Source organism: Canis aureus, chromosome 11 (assembly GCF_053574225.1).
Source record: "Canis aureus isolate CA01 chromosome 11, VMU_Caureus_v.1.0, whole genome shotgun sequence".
NCBI classification, from domain to species: Eukaryota; Metazoa; Chordata; class Mammalia; order Carnivora; family Canidae; genus Canis; species Canis aureus.
Window position 1 is genome coordinate 26166398 of NC_135621.1, and position 26031 is coordinate 26192428.

The following is a 26031-nucleotide window of genomic DNA, read 5'->3' on the forward strand; positions in this document are numbered from 1 at the left end:
CTAGCAGGGAGTCCAGAGCTCTCTAGAATCTCTGCTTTTTGGGTAACCCTCCATCATGGAAGAAATGGAAGCAAAATGGGCCTGGGAATGTGACCTTGGAGGCGTGCGGATGGTACCCATGGTGGCAATCACCATCTCAGCAGCCCGGTCAAAAAGGTGCAAGCAGCTCATCTTGCAAATGAGAAAAGAGGCCAAGAAAGGTTGTGGGTCCTATTAGAGCAGGAATTCCAACCCACCTTAGTCTGGCTCCAAAGGGAAGGATAAGTAGGTGCCGTCAGTGTGAGGGGCTGGAAGGGCGTTCCAGGAGCGGAGAGCCTGCGCAAGGCCTGGGAGCTCAGGGAGGAGGCGGGACGCATTAGGCCTCGTCTATCAGGCCTCTTCTATCGTCTATCGGAGCCTAGGAACACTTCCCTGGGCCCTGGGCTGGGATCCTCCAGCTGCTCTCTCTCTTTATACTAAACTGGCCGGAAGGAGGTTTGGGACTCCGCACAGGTTCCAAGCCAGACCTTGGTCCTTCCTGGGTGTGTGCCAGTTACAGCAAGTCATTTCTGCTCACTGGGGCCTGGGTTTGTCTCTAGGAAATCCCAAGTTCCCTGGCCCAGGGCTGGGCAGACTGGTCACTGGCCCACAGTCTAAAATGGGAACATTGAGGCCTGCCTCGAGCTTTCCTGAATGTCCATGACCTCTCAGGACCCGGAGCCTTGCACAGCCAGAGCTGGGCACCAGGCGAGGGCTCAGCTGTGAGGGGAGAACATGTGTGCACAGGCGCATCCACACCGACACACATGTGATGTGCGCACACATGTCCATGGTGGAAGGAAGACTCTCATGATCATGCAAGCCCCAGACATGCACTCGAGCTCACAGTCGTGAGCACACTTAGACAGCCTCGCACTCAAGCTGCCAGCGCTCAGAGCTGGGGGCGGGGCGGGTGCCCTTCAGGCACATAAATGCGGCTCCTCTGCCCTCCCCGTGGGGCTTGCTGCAGATGCCAGGGGTTATTTTAAGCTTGGATCAATGGGCGATTTTTGGTGACACAGGGTGTGTGGGGGGGTGGCAGGCAGAGGAGACAAGAGGCAGGTGCTCTGGTGCCTTGCTGTGGAGAGAGACCCCAGGGTCCGAGGAGGGCAGTTGGGCAAAGGGGTCACTCCTCAGCTGCACTGCTCCATTTCTAGATCACCTTGCCCAGCAAATGACCAGACACCTGAAGGGCAGTGCCAGCTGAATGAATAGCCAAATCCCAGGGCTGAGTCAGCCAGCAGAGGCCTGTCTCTGCATTTGAACCCCCCTCCCCAGCCCCAGGCTGTGTGTTAATATTGAGAGGGCGGTAAGTGCCTGGGATAGGCCTGCCAGATGTGGGCATCTGTGGTTGCTGGCTGACCACCGAACCAGACTGAGATAGAGAGGAAGCCATTGGTGTGTGGAGGAGCTGGAGGCTGGACATCAGTCCTGGGGGTGGGGGGCTGGAATCCAGCCCCCAGCTCCTGCACTGGGCAAATATATATGGGCCCGATGGCAGCGACAGGGGGTGGAAGCTCAGTGGAGCACCCAATGACGCCAGGACAGTGGGGTGAGAGAAGGGTCCAGGGAAGGGACATAACTCAGGGAAGAACATTGGGAGCTCAGGGCCCGGTAGGGTCACCCTACCTGAGAAGGGGCCACAGTCCTGGGAGGATGCGGGGCAGAAACAAGCCTGCTTAAACCTAGTGCGCAGCAATAGGGGAGGAAGGCGGAAGAAGCAGTCACCCTCAGGGTCCCAGTAACCAGGAGGGCAGTTTAGCAGGGCACGGTGGGGGCGCTGATACAAATCAGACAGTTGGTGCCATGGAGTCCTTTCCGGGACTACCCCACCCCACCCCGAGGAAGCAGGAATGAGTGCTCCAGAAAATAAAGCGACTAAATTCTAAACCGAATAATAAATGGAAAGTCTGATGGCAAAAAGTAAACCAGGCACTAAGAAACAGTATGTAAAGTGGGGCATATTTTAGCCTGTTGTCCCTGGTGATGGGATTAAGGCAATTTCATCTCATTGCTTTGCTCATCTATTTTCTTTGTCTCTAAAATTGCAGTAAAGGCTTCTAATGGGGTAGGGTCTTGGGACTGGATCCGAAGAGTTGCCGGTGGAGGAGGAGGGGGAGGCTACCTCCGGAGGAATGACCCTGAGGGGGAGGGCCTCTCAGCACTGAGACCTGAAAGGTGCCCGTCAGCCCCTCATCTCGGCAACACAGGGACTTGATCCTCCTTTACATGTAAATCCTCCCTCTTGCTCCCTCCACTTCCTCCATTTTAATAAGCTGATCCCAGTCTCCGAGGGAAGACCCGACGCAAAGGGGAGCAGGAAGGAGCCCAAATTCTTTATTTTACAAAAACTAGAGACTAAAGTCACTTCATTTGTTCATTCAGCAGATAGGACGCCGTGTGGGAGCACTGGGGAGAAGTGGACACTCCCCTGGCTCCCCTGGAGCTCCCATCCGGACGGTGGGGGGCATCATACTGGCCTCTGCCTCCTGAAAGGGATTATGAATCTGCCCGCCCCTCCCCCTCAAGAGTTTTTGATGTTAAGAAGAGAAACAGGCAGAGGGAAGCAAGGTGCCCGGTTCGGCCACATCTTCCAGTTAAATCTAGCTTCGAAAACCCCAGAGAACAGCTCCGCACTGGGTGCTCGGACCGTTCCACCTTCCGCCCCTCCTCCCGGGGCCGAGAGGGGACCCGAGCGCCCTGGGGGGCGGGGCGAGGGTCGGCGGATGGCCCCGCCCCCTGGCCCGGCCCCGCCCCCTCGCCCCAGTCCGGGTCCAGCCGGATCTCCTCCCCCTACGCCTGGGGTAGCGAGGACCCCCCGGGAGGACGCGGCCCAGGCCATGCCCATCGCCGCAGAAGTGGGGACACCTCAGGGCCCCAGGCCGGGGTCCACGGGCTTCTGGGACCCGGGCGCGCGCCTCGGGGCTAACGCAGCGCTCGGGGCGGCGCGGAGACGGCCGGCGCTTGGCCTCCGGCAGCGGCTCCGCGCGCGGGTCTCCTTCCCATTTGAGAGGCGGGAAAATCGAGGCGCAGAGAGGCCGAAGGGCCTGCCACCTGTCCCGCTTCTGTGTCGGCCAGAACTGACGGAGAGGACGGGAGGGGGCAGGGCGGGGGGCGGCAGCGACCCTCCGGGGCCTCGCGGTGCCCGGAGTCCCCGCACCTGTAAGGCAGAGGCGCACTCGCGCCCGCCTGTGTCCGAAGTCACAGCCCTGAGAGCCGGGGCCCGAAGGCCCTGGGGCTCCCCGTTTGAGGGGTGGCTTGGGGAGGCCTTCGGAGAGGGTCCCCGGCGGGGCGCCCCCTCCCTCCCCTGGCGGCGGCCGCGCTCCTCCCCCGGCCCTGCCTCCCGCCCGCCCGCCCTCCTCCCCCCGCTCCCTCCCCCGCCCGCCCGCCCGAGCCGCGCCGAGCCCCAGCCGCAGCCAGAGCGCGGGCAGCGCCGAGCGGGCGCGGGAAGGCAGCGGTGTCGGGCGGCCCGCCGCCCCCGCTAGGCCCGGGCCACGCACACCCGCCGGCCGGGGAGAGGCCGGGGGGCGCGCGGGCGAGGACTGGCCGCCCGGCCCGGGGCGTCCCGGGGTGAGGACGGCCGGCTGGGGTCCGAGGCAGCGCCGGCGGAGGACGCGCCCCCCGGAGGTGCGGCCCCGCGAGCCTCGGGCCGGGCTCCCCACCGCCCGCCCTGCGGCCCGGGAGGAGGGCGACGGCCGAGGAGGCGTGCGCGGGGCCGGCGCGGTCGGTGGGGGCTGGCGGGGCCGGCGCGGAGGCCGGGCGGCGGGGAGCCGCGGCGCGCAGCCATGCGCGGGGCGCTGTAGCCGAAGGCGCGGGCCCGATGGAGCGGGCCGGGGCGCCGGGGCTGCGCGGCGGCGGCGGCGGCGGGGGCGGGGGCGGGGGCGGGGGCGGGGGCGGGGGCGGGGGCGGGGGCGGCCCGCCGGGGCTCCGGCTCGCGCTCGGGCTGGCGCTGCTGCTGGCGCGGCCGCCGTCGGGCCGCGCGGGGGCCCCCGAGGCGCAGGAGCCCGCGGCGCCCGCCACGGCGGCCCCGGCCGGGGGCGACCGCTGCCGCGGCTACTACGACGTGATGGGCCAGTGGGACCCGCCCTTCAACTGCAGCTCGGGCGCCTACAGCTTCTGCTGCGGCACGTGCGGCTACCGCTTCTGCTGCCACGACGGGCCGCGGCGCCTCGACCAGAGCCGCTGCTCCAACTACGACACGCCGGCCTGGGTGCAGACGGGCCGGCCACCCGCGCGCGCCCGCGACGCCACCGCGCCCCGGGACCCGGGCCGCGAGCGCAGCCACACGGCCGTCTACGCGGTGTGCGGCGTCGCTGCGCTGCTCGTGCTGGCCGGCATCGGGGCGCGCCTGGGCCTGGAGAGGGCGCACAGCCCGCGCGCGCGGCGCACGGTGACCAGGTGAGCGCGCCGGCCGGGCCGGGCCGGGCCGGGCCGGGATCCCCCCCACCCCGCCGCCTGGACAGCCCTCCCCGGCCCGTGGGCGCCCCCCTCGCCATCCTTCATCCTCCCCCGCCCCGCCCCGCCCCGCCCGCGAACTCTGGTCCTGTCCGCAGCCCCCTCCTGGTTTTTCCTTCCCATCTCTGTCTCCAGGCCCGTTACTCCCCCCACCCCCACTTCGTGGAGGGAGACAGCTGATACCGTCTCCCCTTGACCTTCGGAGGGAGCTGGGTGCTGAGCCGCCCTCCCCCGCGGCTCCCTCCTCCTCCGGAGTGGGCGGGAGGGCACAGAGGCCGCACCCAGGAAAGGTCGGAGCCCACTAGCGGGGGGTGGGGGCGTGCGCTGATGTAGTGTTGGGCGTCTTGGGCCCCAGAGTAGGGTAGAGGAGGGAAGGGGCTTTTTCTGTAGCTCCCCTCCTGCTTCTTTCCCCACTTCCCTTCCACCCCATCCCCATAGCTGTGACTCAGGCCTGACCTTCTTTCCCTGGGGATAAGGCCTCCCCCACACGCCCCATTCAATACACCCCCCCATTCCAGGCAAGGGACAGGGTCTCTCCCTGTGTAGGAAGGCACTGGAAATGTGGGGGACACAGATTCATTGTTGCCGAGGCCAGGTGCTAGCTGAGCCTGAGCTTTGTGTTAAGTGGGGTCTTAGCTAGAATGACGACTCTGGGATCCTGTGTCCTCACCCTGGAACTCTCACCCACACCCCCACACTCATGCCCACATGCTTTGGGGCCTGTGCCTTCCTCACTTACCCAGGTCTGTGCTCCCTGGGGTGTGGGACAGGCTGGTTTTTAGAGGTGACAATGATAGAGAGAAGCCCCCATGCCTGGGTGGGCCTGCGTAGGCCAGGTATGGATGCTTCCGCCTCCTAGTCTTCAGGGGCACAGGATGAGGGTTTCCTTGGCTCCGCGCAGCACCCCCGTCTCCCAGACCACTTAACTTACTGTGTCCCGGCAGCCACAAGGTGGAACTGGGATTGGACCCCTGACCTCAGCCACTGTGCTGCTGCCTTGGCGATGTGGAGGCTCTGGTCCTGAGCCCTGGGTGCTGTGGGGGCAGGTCCTGAGCTTGAGTCCTTCATGTCCGGCAAAGAGAAGACAGGACATGTCCTTGACTAGAGTGAGGGCAGCAGGAGCTGAGAGCCGTATGGTGTAGAGGGGGCGGCCGGGGCAGCCTAGCTGATACATTCACCTAGGGCCCTCTTCATCTGCAAGGGACGGGGAAGCAGGTCTGGTGATGCTTCTGGAAGAGCTGGCCCACCCATGATGTGCTGTGTGGCCTAGGCCAGTCCCTTCCTCTGTCTGGGCTTCAGCTCCCACATGCCCTCTTTTTTTTCTCCTCTGGGGAGATCTGAAGCCCCACTTAGGCTCATGTGTGGGTGTGTGCTGAACCCCTGTTCTCACTCTGTTGAGATGATGGTCAGCTCCCCAAGCTCACAGGGCTTGGAGGGGAGCTGGATCTGTCCCTTGAGAAGTTTGTGCAGAGGCCCAGAGGCATGAAAATTACTCAGGTGTTTGGGATCGCTGGCAGAGGAGCGCAGAGCTGAGAACACAGGGGCGGGCAGCGGAGGGCTGGGGACCAGAGGTGCAGCTCGGGCAGGTGTGTGTGTGTGTGTGTGGGGGGGACACACGACTTCCCGACCCTGCCACATTGCAGCCAAACTGCACCTACCCCAGAGGGTCCCCGTGCTTCCTCCTGCTTCAGCCACTGAGGCCCCAGCCCCCTGAAGGAGGGAGGATCAAACTGCCCCAGAAGAAAATCAGAGATTCTGGGCACCAAAGGCAGCTGGGCGGAAAGGCTGGGACTGGCTGTCGGCAGGGAAGGCTCAGTCAGACACTGTCACACCTGGGTGGGGCTGGGTGTCCCGGTACCCAGGAGGCTACCCAGGAGGCGGCTGCCCAAGGTCACGTAGTCTTTGGTGCTGGGCTGCCAAGGTGGGATCTCCTGGCTCCTCCCTCCTTTCTCGTCTGTCTGTCCTCCCCTCTGCGACCATGTGGCAGCTTTGTGCCAGCGGAAGCCTCTGCTGCAGGAAGGGAGTTAGGTAGGCAGGTAAAGAAGGCTTCCTGGAAGAGGAGGGACTCTGGTGGGGTGTGAATGAGTAGGAGTTTTGTGGAAGGAGATGGAGGAAGGTCGTCGGCACAGAAAACAGCAGAAGCAAGGAGCCTGAGACGCTTGCAGAGCTCTCACTGGGAGAGGAGGCTCAACTCAGAAGGTCTTAGGGATTCTGAAGAGTCTTTGAAAAACAAGGTAGCCCAGGTGACAGGGGACCCATAGCATTTCCTGACCTGCTCTGGAAGTGGCCATGTTGGGGAAAGGAGATGTGGAAACCTGATGTGTAAGATCAACTGCAGGGCAGAGAGGAGGCCCAGGGAGGTTGAAAGAGTGACGGAGCGGTGGTGGCCGGCATTAGCTAGGCCGAGGGCGGGCCAGTGGGGAAGCAGGAGGTTGGGAGGACTGCCTCTCATCACTCTTTCCCCACAGGACACTCACAGAACTTCTAAAGCAGCCGGACTCCCAGGAGCCACTGCCTCCACCTCTGGGCCCACCTCTGGGTAGCTGTGTCCAGGTGCAGATGAGTGATGGCCCCCCCCGGGGCTCCCCCAACCACACAGGTGTGTAAGCGGGCACAGCGGCCTATGTCGATCTACAGCACGGGCCTCCCTTGTCTTGCTGTGGGCCCGAGACCAGGGGAAGTGGGGCGCTGAGGGGCAAGAGGCTCTTGGCTGTTTCGAAATTTTAAGGAGCTGCCTGCCTCTGCAGGTGTGTGAGTGTGGGTGGGGCAAGCTGGTCAGCTCCCTGTGGTAAAGAGGGACCCTCCAAGGTGTCCTGCAACTTCCAGGCACAGGGATGCGGTGAGGAAGGAAGGTTCCAGGTTCAGGGATCCTTGGCTCAGGCTGTGGTTCTAGGCCTTGGCTCAGCAGTGCCCTGGGGGCTGCCTGGCACCAGCCTGTGGATTCCATGGGGTCTTTTTAAACTCCAGGCTGGAGTCTCCCTCTTGGCCTCTTGCTGGTGAGGCAGGCTTCACAGCAACTTCCCCTCCTCTCCCCTCTGCGGGTTGGAATTCTCAAACCTTAACTGTCTCCTGAGAAGCAGGTCCTGGTACTCCGTGCCTGGCCCAAGCTGGACAGGCTGGGAGCCATCCCTTAGGCTAGCAGCCACTCAGGGCTGGCTGCTATTATTCAGGTTATTCTGAGCCAGGCAGGCTCTGCCCCAGGCCCTGGAGAGTCTGTCAAGAAGGTGGTTTGGGCTCCCTCTCCTCCAAGCAGCCCTCCCACAGGCTCTCCTTGAAGTGCCGGTGGGGAGAGGACAGTGAAGAGGTGGTGGTGCAGGTGGAGAGTGTCCGCGGGTCTGCAGGCCGGGTCTCATTTCCCCTTCCCCTGCTCCAGACAGGAAGCGCCCCAACAACATGCCCCTGGGGTCAGCGACCCCCGGCCCCCAGCGTGGCCCCAGGCTGCAGGGCGGGGTCAGCATGACGCTGCAGCCCTATGCCAAGTACGCCACCCTCAAGGCCGCAGCGCTCAAGGTCGCAGGTGAGTGGCCAGAGAGCCCCGTGCCCCGAGGGGAGTGGGGAGCGCCGCACCCAGAATATCCAAGCTCCTAGGTTACAGGGCTCGGGGTCCCGATTCCAGTTCCACAGCTCCCACCCTTGTGGGCCAGCGCTCCGGCCAACTTCTGTGTCGTGCCTATGCAGCCAGTGGCACACCGGTCCCAGCCTGGCTGTCAGAGCCCAGGCCCTGCCCCCGCCCCCCGCCCCCGGGCCTGACCTCGCTCCCCGCGCCCTCACTGTCCCCGCAGAAGCCACCCCACAGGACTTCTACCAGCGTTTCCCCACGGCCGAAGCTGCCCCGCTGACCCTCCCGGCGCGGGCCCCGCGGCCCCGCGAGGACTTGCCTGCGCTGCTCGACGCCTGCCCCTGGGCCCCGCCGGGCTACGCGCCCCCCGCCGGCCTTGCCCCGTCGGGCCACTACAAGGCCTGGGTCGTCGGCCGCCAGCCCCGGCCCACCCCCCGTGGCCACCCGGCGGCTCAGACCTCCCAGGCCTCCCCGGGGCCCCAGAGGCCCGGCCACGCGCCCCGGCGCCAGTTCAGCGTGGAGAAGCTGCCTGAAGCCTTCAGCCCGCAGCCCCCTGCCCTTTATGGCAGCACCGGCCGCGGGCCCCGGCACCTGAGCACTAACAGCAAAGCCGAGGTCACCGTGTGAAGACGGGGCGCCGGTGCTTCTGGGGGCCCTCGCCTACCTGGGGGGGCGCGGGCCGTGGAAGGCCAGCCTGCCCTATGCCTGCCCCAGTGTACTGGGGTCTGGGAGCCTAAAGAGCTAAGGGGCCCACTGGGGAAGGCCAGGGGTTCCGATCTCCGGCCCTCGCCCGGGTTCCTCATGTAAATAAAGCCTTTTGTGGGGCTCCCATCCCTGAGAATAAAGGAGCCCTGGCTGGGCCCTGAGAGGCACTGATGGTGGAGGCGTTGGTCATTGACTGGACAGACGGCAGTACGGGCAGAGGGCACAGCATGTGCAAGAGCAAAGGACTGCTCCTGAGAGCTGCCAGGCAGGTGTCCTGGGAGCCGGGGAGAAGTGGCTGGAGAGGGTAGTCAGGGTCGATTGCCAAGCTTAATGTCCCACACCAGTGGGAGCCATGGGAGAGGGGGCAGTTGGGAGGCCCCCTGGGAGGGTCCGTGCCCCTTACCGGAGATGAGCCCCCTCCAGCCAGTCACTCTACATCTTGAGTTGGTTGAGCCCGGCTCATCCTCATTGACATAATCTGGCCCTGAGCCGGCACCTGGCTTGCAGGCCACTTGGCCAGCTTGGTCCAGGGCCGCCCCCCTAATGGGTGTGGGCGGTGGGCCAAGTGGACAGCTGGTGCTCAGGATGGGGGAGCCTCCTCCCAGTAGCTGCTCTGGGAGCAAAGAGAATGGGGATGCTGGACACGGAGCCTTGGCAGTGCCCCACTGGGGGTGCTCGCACATGCTCGGCACTGCCAGCGCTCCCCCTCCCCGCCAGGCCGGCTCCGGGTACCTAGCTGTGTCTCAGGGCATTGCCAGCAGCCTGGGTGTATTGAGTTTCTTTATGCCAGGGACAGTTGGGGAGGTTGAGGTCTGGGTTATGCCCTTCACTGTGTGGCATCAACGAAGCCGCCCAGTTGGCCCTCAGTTTCCCTCCCGTGTGCCCTGGGCATGGTATATACTGTTTTACTAACCGCAGCCACCATCTGTTGCTGCTTTCATTTAATTCTTACAAAAGCCCGGTGGGTGTGTGCCTTTACAGGTGAGGAAATTGAGGTTTAGAGACCTAAGTAACTTACCAAGGTCACCCAGGTGATTAACTTAGGACTCTTCTGTCTTCTGTGACTGAATCGATGCATGGCAGGCAGGGCGGTCTGGGGACTCTGGGGACAGGAAAGGTAGTATGAAGGCATGTGCCGGGGGGTGGGGTGGTGGTGGTGCTCCTGAGGCACATGCAGTCTCAGACCCTCCTCCTGCCCGCAGGGCTGCCCTGAGGCCCCCCCACCCCCAGCTCTTCACCTGGAGGAGGGCCCGCCTCACTATCTCTTCTGGCTTTTGAGGAATCCAAGGCTCAGAAACCTCAGGACAGGAAAGAGCCAAGAGTCCACAGTCCCACCTGCAGCGAGGGCTCCTAGGGCTTGTAGGGGAGACAGTCCTCGCACCCTCAACTGGGGGTGAGGTGCCCCCCGGGGCCTATCCTGCAGCTGTGTAGAGAGCCGGGGGAGGAGGGTGGGCGCTGAGTCACCGAGCCTGCAGACTCCTAAAAGGATCAGATTCCTGGGCACATGGGCCACCCACAGCTACCCACCCTGGTGACAAAGGCCCGGACTGGGCTTTGCTGGGAGGTGGGTGCAACCCCTGCTCATTTTCAGTCCCAAGGACCCTAGGTCTCCATCCCAAGGGGCACGAAGCTGAGGCTATGGGTAGGGCCTGGGCTGGACCTGCTGTAGCTGGGCCTCCTGGCTGCTCTGGCCCTTGGGGCAGTGGAGCTGCTGGGACCGCCCTCCTGTGACGGGGGCGGCTCATTTCTCAGCCAGGTCCGGTCGCAGACTTTGCCCTCCTTGACCCTGGCCCATCCCCAGTCACTTGTCTCCTCTTCCAGCCCGCTGCTCCTCGTGGTCTTACCCCTCGTCACTCACAAGGTACGGAGCTGTAAACCGGTACTTTGTGTGTCGTACCACTGACCCTGGCCAACAGGCATGTGGGGACTCAAAGGCAGAGACTGTCATCCCTGTTGTGCACACATGGCAAGAGGCTGAGGTGATGGCTTTCTCTGGGTGACCCAGCTAGGATGTGACTTGCAGGCCCGGGAGGGGACACTAGGGGGCAGCCCACCCAGGAGGGGAGGGATTTATCCTGGAGGCGGAAAACACGCCTGGGCTTAGCACCCAGAGTCCGAAACCACCGCAGCCATGAGCAGCCGGCTGTGTCCTGGACAGTGACCTCTGACCCCAGCAGCTCCTCCGGCTGCACTTTTATCCCAGACCCCGTCCCAGCCCAGCACTGTTGGGAAAGGGCCGCGTGAAGCCTTCCAGGGGCCTCTCAGCAGAGGGAGGGCATCCTCCGTCCCGGACCCACCAGAAGCCCAGCCACGCAGCCACCTGGCTGGTCATGACAGCAGTCACGCTACAGACCCTCACACGCCTCATGCTGGGTGGTACCAATCTGTGTTTATTGAATCACCTACATCCAGGACACAGTGAATGATTCCATATCAAGGAAGCCATAGGTGTATCCCCGTCAGTGAAAAACCACCCCCTCCCGCCCCTAAACACTAATGAGAAAAGGCACGGTATATACACATGACACAAGGGCTGGCTCACCCGGCGGGCACAGGCCACAAATTAGTGTGTGTGGGGATGGGCAGCAGGGAAAGACGGGTTCAGTCCAAGCTGAGCCACCTCAGCCCACACTTGGCGTCAGGGCAGCCCCTGCCATGTGCAACCCCCAGTCCATGCGGGGCGGGGGGGGGGGGGGGGGGCGGGAGGCGAGGCCCTGCCCTCTCTCTACCCCACCCAGCCTGAGGTGGGAGGCGCACAGGCGGCCCCTCTCCGCCTCCCAGCAGGCTCTGGTGTCTCAGGCAGTCCTTGGGTCCTGGTAGAAACAGCCTCGGGGGAGGCACCAAGCCAGGGATCCAAAAAAGGGGATGCACTCTTCCTCCCAGGACCCCTAGGAAGGTAGAGAGCCTCATCACTAGCGTTCACCTCGCGGAGGGCCCTGTCCCTGGGGAGGGACTGGGGGTTGGTCCCGGCCACCCCCGCTTATTTTCAGGTCATGAATTAGGGATAAAAATCGGCCGTGGAGGTAGGAATTGGGGTGGGAGGGCCTCTGGTCCTCAGTCCTGATGGGTGGCTCCGTCTCTCCCAGCCCCCCGGGGCCTACCCTGAGCTTGGGCTGCCATCCCAGGGGGCGGGCAGTGGGAAGGAACAGGACAATTAAATACGATACCATTTATTTTTTAAAAAAATTAAAAAATAATGCCAACATTATTTCATCCAAGCCCAGGCCTGCCCCCTCCCGCCGCTCACTTGCCTCCCCAGGGCTGGGCTCCCCTCCTTCCCCCGCTGTCCTGTGTAATGAGGAGAAAACAATGAACTGGCTTTGTCAGGCACAGGGGAGGGGACACAGACCCAAGGAGAGAAATAAAGATGCCACAGCAGCTCAGCCCTGCATCACGGCAAACCCAAGCACATGGATATAAAAACATCTGTATAAAAAGGGGGAAGGGGCGAGGGGGCACCGAGCCGTGGGTGAAGCACTCTGGTGCCCAGGGGCCTCCGTCCCCCACAGGGAAAGCCTGATAAAAAACAAGGAAGCAGGAGAGAGGTGTTCAGAGAGAGAGAAGCTGGGGAGGGTGGCGGGCTGGGGGCAGGGGGCCAAGCAGCTTGGGAGCCCGCCTGCTCTCCCGTCAGGGAACTCAGCTCCTGCCCCCACCCTGGCTCTCTTCTCCCAGACCCACGGGGCCCTGGACCACAGGCACCTTCCCACAGCAGCTTTGGGGCTCTGCCCAGGGGCCTGCCAGGCTCCGGTGGTCCAAGGGCCTCGGCAGGTGACAGCTCCGAAGACAAGGCTCAGCCCACCCCTCCCAGAGCGAGCAGGGAGAGAGAGACCGCTGGACAGGGAGGAGGGAGAGACTCAGAAGGAGGAGGGAGAGGGAGGCGGGGCGCTGAGGGGACAGCGCCCGGGGGTCAGGAGGCGGCGATGGCCGTGCCGCCCCCCAACTTGACAATCATCTGCTGGCAGTCGTTGCAGGAGCGTCGGTCACCCGCCTTCTCCAGGGTGCGGGCCGCCTCAGCCAGCAGCACCGCCCGCTGGCCGGGGGAGGACAGGAAGGACAGGGGAAGGTGGCGGCAGGCCAGCAGGATGGCGGTGGCCCGCTCTCGCTGTCCGGGCCAGGCGTCCACCTCTCCTGTGGGAGTGAGCAGAGACGGACAGGAACCACTCACCCAGAGCCCTCCGTGATGCAGGCGCTGCTGCAAGGGCTTGCTGTGGGCTCGCTTATTTAACCTCGGCCCACTCAGGACGGTAGGCTCTGGTGCTCCCCTGGCTCCCGGAAGACAGGATGTGTGCGTGGCTAGCACCCCACATGGTGTGGCTCCAGGGTCCCGCACCGGGACAGTGTCTCCAGCCCTCCTGTCCCCACTCTTGAGGCTGGAGCCACAACCCGACCAAACCCCGGCCCCACAGGTTCGGGATCCTTCCCAGCAGCCCACGGAACCAGGCCTCAGCTGCTTCCATTCTCACACCACCTCTGAGACTCTGCAGGTGAGGACGTTCCCTGGGGCTCTGCCAAGGTAAGTGCTGGGCTGGGGCCCCACTTCCTCCCTCCCCTTCCTCCCTCCCCCACCAGGCCTAGAGCTGGGGCGCAGGCACACTTACCGTGCTTGGTGCTCTGAGCAGTCCGCCGGCGCAGACTATGCTCCAGTAGCTGGTGGGTGCGGGTGGGGCTGGCTCCTGCCATCAGGCGCACAGTGGCTTCATGCAGGAACACCTGGGGGGTGCAGAGGGGGCCGCCTGTTTGTTCCCCCGTAGGTGCCTCTCTCTCGGCATCTTGTCTGCCACCCCCCATGGCCCTTCCCTCCACACCCCCTGCCCGGCTCTCCCCTGGGAAGTAACCACTGTCCTCACTCTGCCCTCCGATCCAAGCCAGACCCCTGGAGGAGCAGCAGGGAGACTGAGTCAAAAAAGAAGCAAAGGACTGCTCCCCTCTCCTGGAGACAAAGAGCACTGACATGCCCCCCGGGGTCGGAGGACCAGAGGCCTGGGTGCAGCCTCAAGTCCTGGAGGGGGTGGGGGGGGTCGGCTGGAGGAGAGGGAGAGCTGGGCTGGCACCAGGGAGTTTCCTTCAGAAAGCGAGGCCTGAAGAAGGTTTCCAGGTGAAAGTGCCGCTCTTCTGTGAACACAAGTCATTGGGGAACGGGAGGCAAGGCCTAGATCTGTAATTCTCTAACATCTCAAGGCTCCTCCCTACCTTCATGTCTCCATCTGTGGGGAGGGTCTGGGGTGCTACCCAGGAAGGCCATGGAGGGGGGGTGGAGGGGGGAGCCGCTAAAGAGATCAGCAGTGGGGGAGGTAGGACGGCAATGGTGCTTCACGAGGAGGAGGCCTTTGATGGCCTCTGAGCAGATCAGAGGCCCCTGAAACTTGGGGCGCACTTCCTCTTCTCCCCAGCGAGGGTTGGGTCAGTGCTGACTATGGATGTCTGCCCACTGTCTGCCCTGGCTCACCCCACACAGTGGCCAGTGCAACCCTGAGTGGGCCTGATGAGCAGCCTTGCTTTCTCAGGCCCTTCCTATCTCACTGATGCTTTTGGCGTTTTCACTTGAATTTTTAGAAAATAATTCAGGCAAGAATATGTTGAGTACATTACTCTAATTAGCAATAAAAATAAAACACACAAAAAAAGTATTTGGGTCCAATAAGCCCAATTATACAGCTACCCTCGGAGACTTCTCAGATCCTGTGGCCACCACCAAGGGGGTGCTGCGTGCAGCCAGGAGGCAGAACCAAAGCCCCCAGTGGCTCAGAAAAGAATTAGATGAAGTTGTAGGGTGATTTTCTCACTCTGATACCAGTTAGAAAAACCAGAGTAGAGCCTCGTCCGTGCCCTTCCCACCCATGCCAGTGTTTGACCTCGGAGGGCCAAGGCTGCGGCCCCACACTGGGCCCCCCGGGTTCCAGGGCCTCTGCCTGCCTTCCCCCGGCGGCCGGTGCGCCTCACCTTGCGGTATGCTGGGCGGAAGCCGTGAGCCAGCCTGCGTAGGCTGCCCAGGTCCCGCTGGAAGCCAGCCAGTTCAGCACCTGATGCGTGGTACGTCTCGCCCAGAGCCTGGCTGGCGCCTGCCTGCTTTTGCCAAAGTGCTGTCCTCAGTGACAGTAGCAGGTCACAGGTCAGGAGCTGGACCACCTGTGTGATGAGCCACAAGGGAGAAGGGTGACCGGCCCGTTGCTGGGACAGGCCCCGCCCAGCCCGCCACTCAGCAGCTCCGGGAGGAAGTGGAGTGTCCCCGAGGAGTAGCAGCCTGGAAGACACTCTGCAGGGAGCAAGAGAACAGCTGATGGGCGAACTCGAGTCACGGCACCTAGTCCTTCTCGTGGCCCCGGGTGGGAGATCTGTTCTTCCCATTCTGTGGATGAGGAAGTGAGGCCCAGAGAGGGGCAGTAGCTTGTGTGTGGGATACACACGGGGCAGGGCCAGGAAATAAATCTGACAGGATCTGACAGGAAGGCTGGGGTTCCTCCCACCTCGCAGGAGCATCCCATGGCTGGCCTGGAGGCTGAGATACACAAAAGGTGCCACGGCCCTGCCAGTACAACAAGTAGGATCAAAGGGCCTGAAATGGCAGCATAGCCAGGGGATGGAGGAGGGGAAGGAGGAGCGGCTCACTCCAACAGAAGGCAGCAAGGCTCAGCCCAGGTGGTCCCTGCAGCTGGGGAAATAGGAGCCCAAGAAGGCGGAACCACGGAGCCATGGAATGCTTGGGTTTGGACCCACTGACCTAAACCAATTGTGGTTTTGCCACTGACCAGCACACGACTGAAGCTCTCAGTCTCCTCATCCACAACATGGCACCACAGGCTGTTGTGTTACATGAGAGCACTGTTGTGGGTACCATGCCCAGCCTTGGGAAGTACTGTAAATGCCAGCTGCTATTGGGCACGGATGCCACAGGTGTGGGGCACGGTAGAGAGATCCTCTTGTCTGCACGACACCCACGAGGCTGGGCTGCCTGCCTGCCTGGCTCCCACCAGCACCAGGGTGAGGAGACAGCCCAGTCCTTTTGGAGAGGGGTCACATGTGGACTCCCCCAGGACCTTCCTCTTCTTCTTTTTTTTTTTTTTTTTTTAAGGACCTTCCTCTTCTTGCCCCTTCACCAGGGCACTGGACCCACCCTGGACCCTGCTTCATGTCCGCTCAGTGCCCCTGACCCTTTGCCACACTGTTTTCTGGCTGATGACAGCCTCAAGGGGACACAGGTAAGGCTTTCCTCTTCAAACAAAACCTGACATTTCTAAGAGGTGAGTGTTGGGGGAGCACCTCTGGGCAGGGGTGGCAGCCTGGGTTGGATTCTGTCCTTTGAGAGATGCCACGATCCAGGGGGTCTCTTTCTTCCCGGCCCATTCTCCCATAAAGAACCACCACCCGAGGGTGCTACGGCCTCTCTCATGTTCCCCAAACTCAGCTGAGACTACCCGGTTCCCTCACGAAGACAAACTCTACAGGAGACCAGCAGAGGACAGGTGCAATGTGAGATGTGGCTCTTCCACGGGCCTGTGCTCTTGGGCCCTCTCTGCACGTTGCCTGTCCTGCAGGGCGGGCCCGCTTCCTGGGTTCACCCCAGTATCTGAGACCACTGACCACCTCTAGCCATAAATGCCAGGCTGGCCACTCGGGACCAAACCTCGGTGAGTCTCAGAGTCTGACCATAGCTCGCCCCTCCCTCTATGGAGTAAAACCATGCCCCTCCTGAGGGAGCAGGTGACGTTTTGCTTTTAGTTGTGTGCATTCCTTCCCTCCCCTCTCCCAGGATGGCCATGCCTCGGGGTCCAACACTGACAGCAGTGCCCTCTAACAAGGCATAGGGAGAAGTCTCTCGAGGGCCAGGCAGGCCTCCATGATGCACTGTGGAAACATTGCACGGGTACCGCCAGAACATGCAATGCAACTACAATGCACCACAGCTGCCCGCTAGGAGGTGCCCGTCTGGCCACGGAGTGTCCGGGGTGGTCAGTCAGCTCAGGCTGCGTGTGTGGCAGGTAGGCGCCCATTCGCAGGCTGGCCCTCAGCAGCCTGGGGGAGTTGTGCAAGTGGCCTGGAGTAAACGCAGAGCCCTGGCCAGCAAGATCTGGGACCCAGCAAACTCAGCAAAAGTGCAGGTGAAAACATGCTTGCCTGAAGGACTCAAAGGGACCCCGACTGAGCCAAGAGGCTATGTTTGGGGGAAAGGGACAGCTGGCTGGTTTGTCTCCTACGTAGCCCCACACACTGGGTCCGAGTGCTCTTACCCACCACAGCTAAGCACCTCCCCGAGGCACCAGACAAGCCCCACTCACGTGGTTGAGGGTGAGGTCGCAGGTGGCCCCGCTAACGTTGAGGCTGCTCCACAGGTGGCCGCTGGCCCTCTCACAGTGGCAGAAGGAACTCTGCTGCCCATCCGCCTTCCCCAAGAGTGAGGTGTGCATGGCTCTGCAGGTGTGGAAGACGGCCTTCACCAGGGGGCTCCTGGCCAGTGAGAGGGAGGCAAGAGGCAAGAGGTCAGTGAGCATCACCGGGGTAGCACGAGGAGGAGCCTGAGCTGGTGACACGTGGGCCTGTCCACTCCAATGCTGCCATGATGACCCCAGATCCGAAATACCAGCCCTGGATGAGGGCGGGCACCTCCTTCATCCAAGGAATGCTGGCAGAGCCCAGGCCTGGCGATGCAGCGGTGAACAACCCAAGTCCCTGCCTGCGGGCACACACTCTAGCACAGGAGTCAGGTAATAAATGCACTGGACACTGAAGATGGGACGCCAGGTGGTGTAAGCGCCAGGAAGGAAGGTCAGGCAGAGGAAGGAAGAGGCATCTTATAAAGGATGGTGGTCAAGGATGTCCTCTCTGGAAAAGTGATTTTAGCGGAGACCTTAACAAACAGAGGAGTGAGCTGTGTGGCTTTCTAGGGAGGATTCCGGGCAGAGGAGCAACAGGTGCAAAAGCCCCGAGTCTCTGACACACCGGAGAATATCCGGGGGCCAGCGTGGCTGGAGGGGAGGAAACAAGGAGAGCAGAAGGAGGGCAGGCCCTTCTCAGCCCAGCCGTGGCCCTGTTCCCCACTCCCACCCCCACCTCTGCCTGCTACAGGATGTGGGCATGAGGAGCTCACCTCCTTCCCTTTCACATTCCTGTGCCTCTGTTGGCGTGGACGCAGGGGCGTGCCCGTTCTCACCAGCCTGTCCCCTGAGACTTAGTCCTCCTGCTGTGCCCCTGGGCTGCCTTCTCCTGTCCTGCCCCCTATTAGCCTCCTCTGGGTGCCCACTGAGTCAGGCCCTTCGTACCCACCTCCGGTTCCCCTGACACCAACTTGTGGTTGATGGGCCTCCCTCCCTCTGGCCCAGACACCTCCCGGGGAAGAGAGGCGCCGGCTGCCTCACGGAAGTCACGGCTGGCCTGGCAAAGGCAATCGCACCAGGTGCCCACAGGAGAAGAGCCTGTGCAGGTCTGGCCACTATCTACCCGCTCCTGGCTGTAATTTGCTCGTGTTCCCTGCTGCCTCTCAGAGCCTAGAACCCAGCTGGCACTGAGGGGGCCCTCAGTTAAGCATCCACCAAATAAATGATGGAATCATGGAAGAGGTCCAGGAGGCCCGGAAACAGGGCATGTGGCCAAGAGGAAAGGATCAGAGACTTGGGCTCAACCACCAGGACTGTCACTAAGGAGCCATCTAACCGTCAAACAATCTATAAAGTGGCCAGAGTCCCACTTGCTGCCACCTCTGGGGGCATAAAGTATTGACTCCATGATTTGCACCTGCTGAGGGGCCATCCCCTCAGAAGCTGGGTGTTCAACTCTCTAGAGAAACTAGTGTCTTTTCATAGAGCAGACTGGGGAGAGGCTGGGGAGGGTGGGGGTGGGGTCCCACAGCATCATTATCCCTAAGGACCCCAGGGTGACTGAATTCTGGGTGAGGCATGTCTGCTGAGGGTCTTAGCTTGATGCCAGGGCTCTGCTGCTCACATGAGGGGATTTTGGACAATTTCCTGCCATGTCCTCAGACACACTGGCTGGGAGACAACACACACAGGGTAGGGTGCAAGGTAGGTGCTGACGGATCGGGGTGCCGACAACAGGTTACTTAAGTGAAATGGGGGTGTCAGACCTATCTTAGAGAATCTTTTTTTTTTTTTTTTTTTAAGATTTTATTTATTTATTCATAGAGACACAGGCAGAGAGAGAAGCAGGCTCCATGCAGGGAGCCCGACGTGGGACTCAGTAACAGGTCTCCAGGATCACACCCCGGGCTGCAGGTGGCGCTAAACCGCTGTGCCACCAGGGCTGCCCTACCTTAGAGAATCTGCCTAGACATTCTTTTCTCAGCTCTTTCCTGCTCTCCTGGTTAATAGTCTGCTTGACAGGAAATGTTCCAGCCTTGGCTCAGAGGACAGGACCTGCTGGAGCATTTTACTATTTCTCTGGGGTTGCAGAAGATGTTAGGGACACTCAGTCAGAAACAGCCAGTGTCAGCAGGCAGTGCCAAAGGCATCCAAGAGGCAGGCGTGAGTCTCCCAGGAGGAAGGTCAAAAGCTCTCCAGTCATGCCTTGTGCTACAGGCCCAAGGCCCTTTGAGTGATGGCTAAGGTGGGTAGAAGGAAAATGGGTCCAGTGCTGGCCACAAGAGAGGGATCCTCGGGGCCCCTCACAGCCCGTGCTGGCTGGGAGCCACCTTCCATGAGCTTCCAAGGATGCCAGGAGCCACACTGCCCTCCCTCTAGCTTGTGGCTCCACGGACAATGGGGGAGGTGGCCCCGGAATCAGTAGATAGCTGCAAGGACAGCACAGGCACGGACGGGGTGCTTGCCAAGCTTGGTGTCTCCATGCCGCCCTCTTCCGCTGGCTCTCTCCTTCCATCTATCATGTAGTCCCTGGGCTGCCTGACCTTTCACTCCAACGACCACTCAGACTTGCCTGTTCCTGCTAACACAGAACAGTGGGCCTGGCACCCCTGGCTTTAGGGAATCCCCTGGAAAGAAGCAAGTAAGTCGTCAAGAAGGCTTACGTACTCTGTTACTTCCAGGGCTTTGGGGACACGCTCTACTTCGGTAAAATGAGTGCGTACAGCTGCGTCGTCTCCCTGGAGCCAGCTGATGGCCACAGTGATGGCGGATGTCCACCACCGACAGATGACATCTGGACCTAGGAGGGAATAGTACCAAACATTACTCTAGCACCATAGACCTCCGGCACTCAGCCTGGCTGCCTGCGCCGTGTGCACGAGCCATCACTACCATCTGGTAATGGGCTGGGGACCTTTGGGTTGCCCTCTCATGCAATTCTGGTGGGACACGAGTCAGTACCATCTTTTGGAAAGTGTTTGGCAATCTGTATGGAGAGCCTTAAAGATGCTCACTCCTATTAATCTAGTAATCCCATTTTGGGCAAGCTATCACAAAAAATTGGCCTAAATAGAGAAAAAAAGTAGAATAAAGATGTTTACTATAGTATAATTTTTTAAAAAAGATTTTATTTCTTCATGAGAGACACAGAGAGAGAGGGGCAGAGACAGACACAGAGGGAGAAGCAGGCTCCATGCAGGGAGCCTGATGTGCGACTCGACCACGGGACCATGCGACCATGCCCTGAGCCAAAGGCAGATGACGCCCAACTACCGAGCCACCCAGGCATCCCTGTAGTATAATTTTTAAAAAAGATTTGAGAGAGAGAGAGAGAGAGAGAGAGAGAAAGCACATATGCACACGAACAGGGAGGAGGGGCAGAGGGAGAGAGAGAATCAAGCAGATTCCTCTCCCAGCAATCTCACCACCCTGAGATCATGACCTGAGCCAAAATCAAGAGTCAGATGCTCAACCAACTGAGCCACCCAGGTGCCCCTGTAGTGTACTTTTTCAGTAAAATGCTGGAAACCTGAATCTCTAAGAGTCATGAAAAACGGGGCTTCTCAAGTGTTTGCAGTAAGAAGCTCTTGTTAGAATCTTTAGTGTTTCCCTATCAGAGGCTCAGTTTTCTCAGCTGCAGGACGACGGTGCTAGTGGTCTCACAAAGCCAGGGGTGGGTGGTGGGTGGGGGGCGGAAGTGTTAAGTAAGATAAAAGGTGGAAGAGCCTTGCTTCTTTAAAGCTAGGCCATCCGGTTAGGGATCATGATGGGGCAGCTCCTTTTTTCTGAAATCCTTTCCTCCCTGGGGAGAATGGCCAGGAGAGAGCTTGACAGCCTCCGTCTCCCAGCAGCCTCGAAACAGCTGCTAGGCCATCATCCTGATGGCAGTCGAGAGATGGAAACAAAGAATGTCCTGGTGCCAATTCAGTCAGTGGCTTGCACCAGCTCAACCAATGGGTAGCTGCAGAGCAGTACAGATACCTGGATCAAATAGTCTCTTCAGCAGACAGCGTCAGACCCAAAAGCAGCCCTGGGACCACTGTGCATCAGAGAGTGAGCCGCCACTACTTGGACCACTTGCTGCCCAGTCTGGGTGTTTGGGAAGATGTCTGCCCCACTCGGCTAGGGCCCAGGAAATATATTCACTGTTCACCGTCATACTTTGAGGAGAATCATTATTTCCTATCTCCAGAATCCCACCTAGCAGGGTAACTATGGGTGGGGGCTACGTGTGGGCCACAGACCAGGGAAGAGTCTCCGGTGCTTCAGGTCCAGGGAAGAGTCTCCGGTGCATACTCATCACTGCCCTGGAGCCCCTGGGACAAAGGGGCTGTGAGGAGTGAATTAAGCAACATGAGGCCCGCAGAGCCACCCTGTAGGGTGCTTACCAAGGGCCGACTTGAGCACGGAGCTGCTGGAGAAGGGCGGGGTCACAATCCCCACAGAGTCCACAAAAGAATTCAGTAATTTCAGGTACTCCAGAGCATTAGAGAATTCGCTAGAGAGAAAAGAAATGGCTTTACTGTATATTGGGATGTACAGAAGGCCCACCCTTGTGGCTGGCACCTGTGCCCCAGTTCTGAAAGCCAGTGGCCATTGTGGCCCCTTACCCACCCCTCACCAAGCACACCCTGAGCCCTGCCCCCAATGCCAGTCAGTCTCCACAGGCCTTCTTTGCCTGTCCCTGGGTCGCTCCTGATGCTCCAGCCTTTCTCTTTCTGACTCCTCCCCTCAAGGCCTAATTCAAACATCATCTCCTCCCACAAAGCTGCTGATGTCACAGGACAGAACTGCCCTCCCTGCCCTGCTCACGTGCACTCTGGGCAGGACCTGGGCTTTGTAGGGCAGTGACCCTGGCACCTGTCTGCCCTAAAGGTCTTGTTACTCTGAGGAGGAAAGACCATGCTCAATTGCTGTGTAAGAGAAAGAAACTGCTTGGCACACTGCGTCCCCCAGACGGCTGCCTTTTGCTCAGCCTTCCACATTCTACTCCTATGCCCCCTACAGGCCACCCCTCCCCACCCCAAAAAGCAGCGCAACCTAGCCACATCTCTGATCTGCTCCAAGAACTGCCTCTGCTTGGTGGAGGTATGGGGAAAGGAGGAGGGGAAAAGCAGCACACTTGGCGTGAGAGAGCAAAGAGGTCAGGTCAGAGCTCACTTGGGACTCTCACAGGGCTCCCAGGTTTGAGAAAAAAAGACCAAGGAATCATTCCATTTCCCTGCAGACCCTGCACAAAGGCTTGTTTCCTGCCAGGTGTGTGAGCCTGGCAGATGACCGAGGCAGGGGCGCATCCGGGGAACGTTACCAGCTCTCTTCTTCCTGGTCTCCAGCCTTCTTCTTGGCCTGAGGCTTCACCAGTGATTCAACTGCTCGCTCCAGTAGGTTCTTGCAGAAGGCCTGGTGGACCTGTGCGATGGGGTCAGCTGAAGAAGAGGGGAAAAGCCAAAAGGGTCAGCTGGTCTTATCGTGAGCCCATTTTGTCTTTGCAGAGAAATAAAGGGTGGGGAGAGGGACCTGAGGAACAGCTCTCCTCTCTGAATGAGGATCAAAGCCCCTTCTCAACCAAAGTCTGGAACCACCCTGTTAGGTGGCCGGAAGGTGGTGGAGAGGTGTGTGGTGCTATCTCCTGGCATAGTACTTAGTACTTCAAGGTTGGGGCTGCAAGCCTCATCAGTAAACAGAAAATGGGAGGGACAGTCAGCCAAGGAGAACAAGGATGTGGCCACTGCCTTGACATGACACAGAAGACCTGTTTTCCAGACCTCTGTGGCCAGCGATGGTCTGCAGTGCTTGCAACAGCTGTCATTACCAAGACCCCAATGGCAGGCCTGAAGCAGGGTGGCAGCAGCCCCTTCCTTCCCCTCACACGTGTAGATGTGGGGGCCTCCATCTGACAAGGATGGGGAGGCAGGGCACATTCTGGGCAATGAGGCCTAGAAAGAGCCTGTGCGAGGCGAGAAGGCCTGTGAAGTCTGAAGTGTAGACAAAGCAGACTGTGGGGATGGAGTTGAGACTAAGGATTGCTTTCACTTTTATCCTTTCTTTTTATGTCATGCACCATTCTTATATTGAGCAAAAAGTTATCATTAAAAAAAGGGGGTAGGGATCCCTGGGTGGCGCAGCGGTTTGGCGCCTGCCTTTGGCCCAGGACACGATCCTGGAGACCTGGGATCGAATCCCACATCGGGCTCCTGGTGCATGGAGCCTGCTTCTCCCTCTGCCTGTGTCTCTGCCTTTCTCTCTCTCTCTCTCTCTCTGTGACTATCATAAATAAATAAGTTGAAAAAAAAATTAAAAATATATAAAAAAAAAAAGAAATTAAAAAAAAAAAGGGGGGGGTAGCAGAGGCTCACACACAGACCATACCTGCAGAACATGCCTCACTCTCCCCAGGCTCCCACTTTAGAGCACGCGGGGAGCAGAAAGCCACTGGCTGCTCAAGTCTGAGAGTGGGACAAGTCGCCTCCAATCACTGTCAAACGCCAGGGACTGCAAGCCAGTGTCTCCTCTGCTGCCTGGAGCCCTGTCGCCACCACCACTGAGCACTTGATGACCGCTTGTCATCTACTGCTCTCTAACTGCTCCTTATACACATCTGCTTTCCAGGGGGCCCAGAAGGCGGGAGCCAGCGAATAGTAACTCCACACATCCTTCCTGTGTGTCTCCAAAGCAGCCAGAACGAGGGCAAGAACAGGGTGGGGAGGTATGGACCACAGGCTTTGAATGTCAGAGACAGGCGAGCTGCATACCGAGCCTAGCTAACCAGGCTTGTGGCGTCCCCAAGCTTTGGGGAAAACAAGACTGAGACCACCTGTGTCCCCATGTGTTTGGAGCACAGTCCCCCTGAAGTACTGGTGGCTCTCGTGGCTGCTGCCAATCCCCAGTGGCTGCAGAATTCTCACCTGGGTTCCTCTGAGCACAGTAGAGACTCTCCTTGGCAGCTGACTTCACCGACCAGCTCCGCTCCATGAAAAACTTCTGGCCCAGGGGGTGGCACAGCCAGCGCAGTGAGTCAGGGACGGCGCTGCGCTCCGGGCCACACAGGCTCTGGGCTCTACTGAGGAAGTAGCTCTGTGGACAGACAAGGACCAGGGGTGATTTCAGGGTGGCAGAATGCTGGCTGCAGCCACCCTGGGGTCATCAGAAAGCATGACGATGGTGGAAATAGGCTGGGGAAAGAGCAGCGGGAGGGGCGGGAACCCCACCCCCATCCCCGGGAGTAAACGCCACCAGTGAAACTAGAGCAAGTGGCTCTAGTAGAGCCTGCCGGGCACGGTGACCAGGCACAGCCTGCAGCAGGAGGGATGGACAGGGTTTCAGGGTACCTGTGGGTACCCGTGGCACCCTGCCCTGCTCCGTCTGCCTCACCCCTCCTGGAATCTCCCTCTGGCCCTGCTGGCATTCAACCTGCAGGGATCGGGAGGGGGTGGATCGTGGGGGAGAGGTCACAGGGGCCCGCCAGCTGCATTTCCACCTGCAGCCCTGTGAGGGCCTGTGTCCCAGCCAGGTGGCCCCTTGGATCCTGGGGCTTTTCCTTCTCTGTCCTTTCTATTACTTATCTCTTAGGATATTTTTAGGCAAAACTGTGTTCTGCTTTGACTGATTTTTCATCTCTTTTAGTTCTGAGTATGAAGAGTATAGAAAAGGCACACAGCAAGTGGCTAGTGTTATTTATGTCACAGTTACACTGGAAGGCACCAAAGTGAAGGGTAGCAGCCCCGAGGCTTGTCTAAGGACCCAAGCAGGCATGTATGCATATGATGATGTCTCCCCCCCACCCCCAGAACTGCCCCTGAAGGGCTTTATTTAACCCCCTAAAGGGACCACCACATCGTCCCTAGACGATTCCTGGATGTGAACACCAGCATGAGAGGGAAGGCCAGGAAAGACTTTGAGAGCCTCTTCGCTGGGCAGCTCGAAGCCAGTGCCCTCATCTTCCAGGACCCTCCTCTACCTGCAGGTAAGAGGCTCCCAGGAAGAACTGCAGACACGCTGTCTCTCCATGTTTTCAGAAATCCTGTCAATTACTGAGTGAGGATATTGTTACTCTAAAACCCATGATTTCCAACCCATAAAACTGCTCAATGCAGGCTCATCTGAATGAGGAGCTGAGCAGAGAAGGATGGGAGGGAGGGAGGCAGAAGTACAACCCCCAGGGCTCAGGAAGCCCAGAGGGGCCACTGGGACATGCTCTCGGCCTTCGGCCTTCGCACTTCCTCCCTGGCGCCCATGATGAGGGCAGCGCCTCTGTGTCTGGTTCAGCGTGATGGGTCTGACCTTTACTGGGCTCTAAGTAGCCATCAGCTAATATAACGGCTTCAGAAGACTTGAATGCCAGGGTCAGAAATAGCACCGCCAGCCAGAGTGCTACTCAGGGAACAGACAGAGATGATGGACTCTCCTGGGGTGGGGGCGGGAGATCTGGAGAGTGCTGCCTGAATCTGAGAGAAAATGACCCTGGCCAAACTGCTCTATGGAGAAACTCTAGTACAATCACAAATTTTCCCCGAAGTCTCTCATCATGGGGCCAGCAGCACTAATGGCCTCCCCTACTCTTTGCAGACCGCTGTATTTGAGATGGGACACTGGAGAACAAGTGCGGAGGAAATCCATGACCACCTCCTGACTGTCAACAGAGTGCTTGCTGAATCTGAGCCGGTAACTGCAGTGGAGGAGCCTGAACTGAACAGAGGTTAGGGGTGGGGTGGTGGCAATCCCGGGGCCTCTGAAGTCAGAGAACCTTCTACCACTTGCCTGATAAGCAAGGGAGCAGGGCGCTGCTTCAGGGGAAACTGAAAACCACTGGTTCCTCAGAAGGGCCCAAACGTCACCAAATGAAGCAGCAATAAAGCCTGGTAGGTGGTTTTACAAGAGGAACCCAAGGAATGATTAAGGAAATCATTAAGTTAGAGTACATTTTAAAGCTTAATTCTTAAGAAAAACCTTAGTTTTAAGACATCTGTCTCAGCGCCTGTGCGTGTG

General features: G+C 59.9%; 2 protein-coding genes across 2 annotated transcripts in view; one reads left to right on the plus strand and one right to left on the minus strand.

The window, feature by feature from the left end:
• The first annotated feature begins 3838 nt into the window (after positions 1–3838).
• SHISA8 (shisa family member 8) lies at positions 3839–8904 on the plus strand. Its single transcript, XM_077915839.1, has 4 exons — positions 3839–4416; positions 6942–7072; positions 7847–7990; positions 8256–8904. The coding sequence occupies exons 1-4, from the start codon at positions 3839–3841 to the stop codon at positions 8657–8659; spliced, it is 1257 nt and encodes a 418-aa protein (XP_077771965.1). The 3' UTR covers positions 8660–8904.
• A 2202-nt stretch (positions 8905–11106) lies between these two features.
• The window catches only part of SREBF2 (sterol regulatory element binding transcription factor 2), a 61449-nt gene continuing 46524 nt past the window's right edge, over positions 11107–26031 (minus strand). Inside the window, exons 12-19 of the mRNA XM_077914320.1 lie at positions 23952–24120; positions 22355–22472; positions 21435–21544; positions 19714–19846; positions 17011–17179; positions 14678–14863; positions 13336–13447; positions 11107–12865 (exon numbers count right to left, since the gene is read on the minus strand). Of these exons, the coding sequence (XP_077770446.1) occupies positions 12645–12865; positions 13336–13447; positions 14678–14863; positions 17011–17179; positions 19714–19846; positions 21435–21544; positions 22355–22472; positions 23952–24120 (1218 nt within the window). The 3' untranslated portion in view covers positions 11107–12644. The remainder of the gene's footprint in view (positions 12866–13335; positions 13448–14677; positions 14864–17010; positions 17180–19713; positions 19847–21434; positions 21545–22354; positions 22473–23951; positions 24121–26031) is intronic.